Here is a 7410-nt window from a genome sequence, read left to right on the forward strand (position 1 = left end):
ATGAAAGAAATGAAAGAAAATAACTCTGGTTGCCCCCTTTAGCAACTAAATCATCTGGAAAGACCCGGAGGGGTCTGTTGACGTCTTCAGAGCAGGGAAAAATGGCAGCGATTATTGATGTCTCAGTGGTTTTATTCTACCTGAGAGGTCCTGCCTCCTTGAGGTGCTGGTCATGGGATGATGCTGGCTTTTAGCCAATCGAGTGTCAGAGGTCAAAGGAGAGTGGGAGCGGCCAGGAGCAGAGCAGGGGTTTCTGGGGAGACCCCAGGGATTAAGTTAACACCAGAAGATACAATCTCTATGCTGGATCTTAGAGGGAGACTTTAGCTGGCTTCATCTTGGCTCAAAGGCCACACTTTTACGACCCATTGTGTGTGGATCCCACCACATGGTTAGTTCTGTAGGGACTCTTGCCCAACATTTATTATCAGATGATTTTCTTCCATTAGTTCCATCACAAGATCTTCAAGTGCATCTCCACTTGTTGAATGCACATTGCTCAGCTGAATGAAGCGCGCCTTGATTTTCATGTTGTGTGCATATCTTACAACGAAGGAAACATGTTCAGTGTGTGAAAGGGTGAATGTAAATGTGTACTGTAAAGCGCTTTGTGTGGTCATCAGGACTATAAAGCGCTATATAAAAACAAAACCATTAAAACCCAAAATATCTGTGGTTTCATTGATTAGTATGGAAAATATTTAGCTGTCTTGAATTTCTGTTTGGATGAAACGTGTTACTCATAAGGCCAAAGCTTTGATTAAGTCGTTCTTGGTTCTGTTTGAGAGGAGCGAGAAAGGGCATATTTTTTTAGTTCATTGCTTCTCTTTTATGGCATCAAGGTGTAATTCAATCACACTGGCATGCCGGTTGAACAACTCCAATAACTTTCCCTCGATTTTGGCTTGACATGGTCTCAGGGTCTCACCTGAAAGATATACCCTGTCTTACCAGGAAAACAGTAACGGCTATCATAGGAGAGAAAATGTATCTGCTCTTCTCCCTCTCTTTGTCTTTGTAGCTCGTGACTCCATGTCCCCCACTTCAAAAGCTGCCCCCCAATCAGGGGCGGCCGGCCAATAGAGGGCGATAGGGCGCCGCCCTCCTTGAGTCAAAAAAAAAAAAAAAAAAAAAAAAGATAATATGCCTAATATTTTTTTTTAATAATATATCATATGTATATATTTTTTAGTGATAATGATGCTAACCAATACATTTTGTAAAAAATTAAGCCTGTTTTCCTCTGAGCAGTTGTGTTTCATACCAACCGAGCGCTATGGGCGATTTCAGCCTGCCTGGAAATCGCCCCCAGCGCTCTCATTGACTTTCATGTAAAAGCTTTTTTTTTCAAACTGCAAGCCCTGCAATGCATTCTCTATGGGTTCCGGGAGTGCTTGCACTAACGTGATTCCGTCATATCATACGTACACTACAGTGAACGTCACGTGGTGCTTTGCTGCCGCCGCAGTCACGTTCACGATCGTCATGGCGAATATTACAGCTCAGAGCAACTCCATCATTTCATTTAGAGAATTACCATTTAGTCGTCGAAGCAATCAGGAAAAATTGGCTGTTAAACAATTAGGACCACCCCGACCAAATTTAAATATAAAACAAATATCAAAGAAAGGAGGCAAGTCGTACACCAGGGGATTTTCGCGGTGCTGGTACGAGAGGAAAAACTGGCTAGCAGGATGCGAGCTAGCCAACGGACTCTTCTGCTACCCCTGCGTCCTCATCCACCCTGATGGCTGCACCACGGAAACACCTTGGACTACAACAGGTTTCAAAGATATGCATCATCTGTCCGAAAAAATAAAAAAGCATGAAGCATCGAGGATCCACATTGACAGCTGCTTAAAACTGTCAGCGTTTGGGAGCGTCAACATTGCTACGCAGTTGGACGATGGCTACAGGCTAGCACTGCGTCGGCACAATGATGAGGTGGGAAAAAATCGCCACATTCTGGGCCGCCTGATCGACGGTGTTAAGTTCTGCGGTGTATTCGAGTTGGCCTTGCGTGGCCGAGACGAGAGCGAGGGATCCAGCAACCCCGGAATTTTTCGAGGATTGGTACAGTTTATTGCATCCCTAGATGAAGTTTTTGAGGAGCATTTAAAAACGGCCACCGTCTTTAAAGGCACATCCAAGACCGTCCAAAATGAGCTGCTCGACTGCATGGCAGCTGTCATTAGGGCACGCGTTACGGAGGAGGTGAAGTCGGCCAGCTTCGTTGCGATACAAGCTGACGAAACAACGGACGTCTCGACTCAGACTCAGATGGTCATGGTATTGCGATACATTGATGGGAGCCATGCTGTTCAAGAGCGTTTTTTTGAGTTTGTCCCCCTCTCGTCTTCAACGGCTGACTCGATTGCCACTGCTATTATGGAGAGACTGAACAGTCTATTCACCGAGGAAGAGAGGGGTAAACTCATCGCGCAAGCATATGACGGGGCCAATGTGATGAGAGGAGAGAAGGCTGGTGTGCAGCAAAAAGTGCGAGAGCATTACAAAAATGCACATTATTTACATTGCTATGCACACCAGCTGAATTTGATCATGCAGCAAGCCACTTCTCAGGTCCCAGCAGTGAGGGTTTTTTTCTCGGATCTGAATGGCATTTCTAGTTTTTTTAGTCGGTCACCCAAACGCACCACCATCCTCGACCAGGTTGTTGCACGAAGGCTGCCAAGAGCATCGGCCACAAGATGGAACTTCAACAGCAGGGTCGTGAACACAGTCTATGAGAACCTAGATGACCTCATAGAGTGTTTTGAAGCCATCAGCACAGACGGCTCATTTGACTGCACCACAGTGAGGGAGGCATCTGGCTACCTGAGGATGCTGCAGGACGATGACTTCAAGTTTTTCCTGCATCTATTTCATCAAATCATGCCTCACGTTGACATTATGTACCAACAGCTGCAGAAGAAGGACATTGATGCAGTCTTCATCAAACGTGCTCTGCAGAGCTTCACAAGCAGTGTTCAAGCCATACGGTAAGATAAGTTACACTTTATTGTCACCATGGGGAAATCTGTCTTGGGCACAGTGAATGATTGATTCATTAAAAACTATTAACTATAACTATTGCACTTGAACTTGGGAATAAGGTGCAGGTGCTAAAGTATGAGTGCTAAAGTTAAGTACTTTCCTATTTATTGCACATTATTCTATTGCACGTTCTATTGCATCAGCTTAATGGAGGCCAGAACAAATTATCATTTTAAGCGATTTGATTTGCATCTTAATACACATTCTTCTGCCTGATGGCAGCGTTTCATATTCAGGGAAACTATATTATTTGCCTTTTTCCTAACTGCCTTTTAATATAGGCTCTGTAATGGCTCGTATAGGAGATCTTAAAACAGGACAAAACATACTATTATTACTGGTTTTCTAAGACAGGAACTGTAGGTAATTGCATTGACATACTGTATACGTTCATATACTAACACACACTCTCCTTGTCTGTCGGTTTCAGGGACCAGAGCTCATCTCCAGAGCAGCATCAAGTAGCAGCAGGAACTACAGGAAAAAGGAGGGCCTTGGGAGAGCAAGACAAGCAGAGGCTGTCTAAGGAGGTAGATGATTTTGTAGTTTTGTTTGTTTATTTTCTTTTTTTGTTCTATTTTTCTCTCACTTCACTTCATTGCATACCTTACTGTATTGTATTCTAAAGTCATGCAGACCTCCTTTTTAAGGCCTCTGGAACCTAGTGTTAAAAAATCACCCCTTCTGTATTTACAGTTACATTCAAGGATGGATGGTGGCAGTGTTTTTAACTCATAGTGTACTTCCAATTTGTGATATACTCTCTTTATTTTGACAGGTCTGTGACACCATCTTGGGCCATGCAAACGAGAGGTTCTCTTTCACAAGCCACCTTGTGAGTGCAACGCTGCTACAAGGAGACCTGTTTGAGCAGTACTCCCATGTGTTCCCTGATGAGGCTCTGAACACCACTGCCAAGGCATACCCCATGCTGAATAAGGCGAAGCTCAAGACTGAACTGTCCCTTATCTACGAGAGTCCAGATTTCAAGGGCTGCAGTGGTGCTTTGGCACTCTACCAGGTTCTACAGAGGAACAACCTCCACGAGACCCTATCTGAGACTGTGGCTCTGTTGAACATCCTCATAACCACTCCCATGACAACTGCTGAAGCTGAGAGGTGTTTCTCGACCTTAAAGAGAATCAAGACATTCCTGCGAAACTCAATGGGACAGGATCGTCTCAATGCTCTGGCCATGCTTTCCATGGAGAGGGAACTAGTCAGGAACATGCCTGATTTTAATGAGAGGGTCATTGATCACTTTGCTGCTTTGAAAGAGAGACGAGCAAAATTTCAATACAAGTGAGAAATGTTGTTTTAATGTTGTTGTGTTGTTGCACTACTCAAATGTTGAATTGGAAATAGCTGTATTAATTGCATATCATTAGCCAATTTTTTTGTTTGCTTTGTAATGTACATGTGTCTTATGGGTAAATTCTTGTTAAATAGCACCCAATGTTTTGATTATCACCTTGGATCATTCTTGTTTTAGGAATACTGTAAATATTGCAATGAGTAGGCTATGCCACTAGTTTTTATATATGCTGTCATCAAGTTGTGTGATGAGAACTGTAAATATTATAATTACTAGGCTATGCTAACATCCATTTTTTGTTAAATCAGAACACAACTGCTGCACTTAAAATAAATGTTATCAGATGGAGAAAGAGTATTGTGATTTATTGTAAAGCAGTCTCTTTTAACTTTCCGAGGTATTTAAGGAGGCAAAATGGTAGATGAAAATGTACCGTTAGATGACCACAGTGGGATAGTTCATTCATCAGCCAAAAGCATGTTAACATTCACTATAAACTTGATTTAGCTGTATCAAAAAAATCATATAGAACATGCAGTCGATGTCTGATGTTGCCATTTAGCTGTTCGATGAGGTAAGCAGAAAACAATCTGATTGTACCGTGGATCTTAGCCATCATCGCAACAATTGCCCCCCCTGAGAAATTTGTCAGGAGCCGCCACTGCCCCCAATGATTTTATCTTAAATGTGTTCCACCTCACCATACCACTCATGATAGTCTCTGAGGCACTGTGCTCTTAGAAAAAGACAACTGCTGAAACAAAACATGGCCTCAGCACTCTGAGAATATTCTAGCCATGGGTTATCTCAAACAACTTCTTTGGAAATGACCGTCAACATTCTTGAAATGACAGTGGTTGGCAGGGTCCAATATTGGTACACATTTGGATAAAGCCTCATAATACTTTACCTAATAATTGTGGGACATGGGCAGGATCAGTTGGATATTGTAGTTCAAGTAGGTTCGAGAATGCCCCCTCTCTGGCTTTAGACTCTGTCTCCTCAGCATCTGTTCCCTGCACTCTTTTTCTGAGCTGTGACACAATGTCTTCCTCTTTCTCTTGAACTACTGCATTGTGGAACAGTGGCACATGTCTTATTCTTACCTGTTGTGGTCTTTGTAATCCAGCTGGTCAGGGATCCACTGCTTTTAGCAGCCTCACACACACAGTGGTGTTTTATAACTTTTCCACAGTATTTTGATTTCAAGAACATTATTTAGCCTACTGAAACTCAGATTTGTTTCCAGTGAGATATGTTGTTTATTGTGATTGGGCTGTTGTAAATATAACTGTTGCCGCTGTTGAAATAATATCTATTCTAATCCTTTTCTGAATTTATATTTTTTTCAATTTTTGATGATAATTAAATAAAAAACAAACAAAGTATTGATAATTGAGAGGATGAGAAATCACAGTTCAAATCCATTCACCTGTCTTGTGATTCAAATTTGTTTATGGCACGCCAGCATGCCTAACGCACACACTCACACACACACACACACACACGTTCATGTAGAAATACACCAAATAATGTGCACTCTGCTGCTAACCCCATTTACCGGCATTGAAGTTTACGCAGGTGCAAAAAACTGTAAGACTCCTTCGTCATATGCGTTCTTCACTTGCATCTAATCTTGTCACCTTGCCTGTTGTGTCAGACATTTAATTTGGTTTTTGTTTAATTGACCCCGTCTTAAGCCACCGATCCATCTTGGCAGCTTGACAGTGCTGTTCATATTTACCTCAAATAAAGTTGTCATTGATGCAAAACGGACACAAAACAGCTTAAGTCAGACAACAGGGCAAAAGAGCAAATTCAAATATTACAGTTTGGGTTTATATATTGATTTAATATTGGAAACAACACATTAATGCTACTCAAATATCCATTTCTCTTGTTTGTAAGTTTTTTGCCCTCACAATAGGCTTTTGTCTGACATCTTTCACTAGGTGTCTAAGACCATAAGCACATCAACAAACAGGGCTTCCTGAGGCTTCCCCTTTAATATCAAAGGAAGCAGGTCTCTGTGGCGCAATTGGTTCTGTCGAGTTGCCCACATATTTGCCACTATCTATGTTGAGCTTCAGTAAAACTTATTTCGGTAGCTCTGCATAATGCTGCCCTGTAGATGATTCACATCCCACCATAGCAATTAATGACACATCACAGTTTAAAATAACACATATCCTTTAGAGTTGGTCTTTGTAAGCTGGCCTCCCGTCCACACCTTTCTTTATGATGTCTTTTGACAGCAGGGTAACAACAGATACTATCCCCTTTGACCCAGTTTTATCCATTCAACTGATTACATGCTGTTGGAGACAAACATCATATTTGCTCAAGAGTAGAATAATTCCTAGGATGTGTCCATGATGAACAGCCATGTTTTTTAAGCTAAAGACTGCCTCTTGATCTCCCCTGTAGCTAATGTCACATTTGCTTATGACCTTTGTGACATCCACTACACACTCCCTCACCTGACGATTCTTCCTCATCTGCTCGGTATGAAATTACATTTGGCTGCCTGTCAACTGGCTTCTTACTACATCTCTCTTTTTTACATTTATAAAATAAACATCTGCACTATCTCTGTGGAGTGTACTTGACCACCTTTCTTTGGTAAATATGTTTCCAGGCTTTCATACCTGGTATGGGAAGTTCCGGGAGCTTTTGTGGAGGATAACAAAAGACCATATCTAAATCCTGTGGCTGAAACCGTGCAAAACCATCTGTGTTTTTCACCAACAAATTCTACTTTTGCTGCTTGTTATGTACCTTCAAGCAGGTGCAAGCTGGTTTTTTAAAAAATGGTCCATTTGGTCGCGACAACTTGTAATGATTAGATCTTTTTAATTCTGGCCTTTTCAGCCCCTTAATTTATTTTTTTATTTTCCATCTTGTGTATTTCATCTCCGTATTCTCGCTCACTTGATCTACCTCCTCCTGTGCTGTGAGTGTCCTGTGGGGTTAAGTGAGAAGCCTGCATGCATGATGATTTTGAATGAGATAAAATTATTTTTTCATTTATTTATCTT

At 41.8% G+C, this 7410-nt stretch overlaps 1 protein-coding gene across 1 annotated transcript; it reads left to right on the top strand.

Moving 5' to 3' along the window:
- The first annotated feature begins 1139 nt into the window (after nt 1-1139).
- On the top strand, nt 1140-4726 carry LOC133958535 (zinc finger MYM-type protein 1-like). Its single transcript, XM_062393404.1, has 3 exons — nt 1140-3002; nt 3488-3587; nt 3836-4726. The coding sequence occupies exons 1-3, from the start codon at nt 1378-1380 to the stop codon at nt 4361-4363; spliced, it is 2253 nt and encodes a 750-aa protein (XP_062249388.1). The 5' UTR covers nt 1140-1377; the 3' UTR covers nt 4364-4726.
- The last annotated feature ends 2684 nt before the right edge of the window (nt 4727-7410 follow it).

This window comes from Platichthys flesus, chromosome 8 (assembly GCF_949316205.1).
Source record: "Platichthys flesus chromosome 8, fPlaFle2.1, whole genome shotgun sequence".
Classification (NCBI taxonomy): Eukaryota; Metazoa; Chordata; class Actinopteri; order Pleuronectiformes; family Pleuronectidae; genus Platichthys; species Platichthys flesus.

Coding starts and splice junctions, on each gene's coding strand:
- LOC133958535 (XM_062393404.1), top strand. CDS start 1,378: ATGGGTTCCGGGAGTGCTTGCACTAACGTGATTCCGTCATATCATACG. Junction 3,003..3,487: donor AGCAGTGTTCAAGCCATACG/GTAAGATAAGTT, acceptor TGTCGGTTTCAG/GGACCAGAGCTCATCTCCAG. Junction 3,588..3,835: donor AGCAGAGGCTGTCTAAGGAG/GTAGATGATTTT, acceptor TTATTTTGACAG/GTCTGTGACACCATCTTGGG.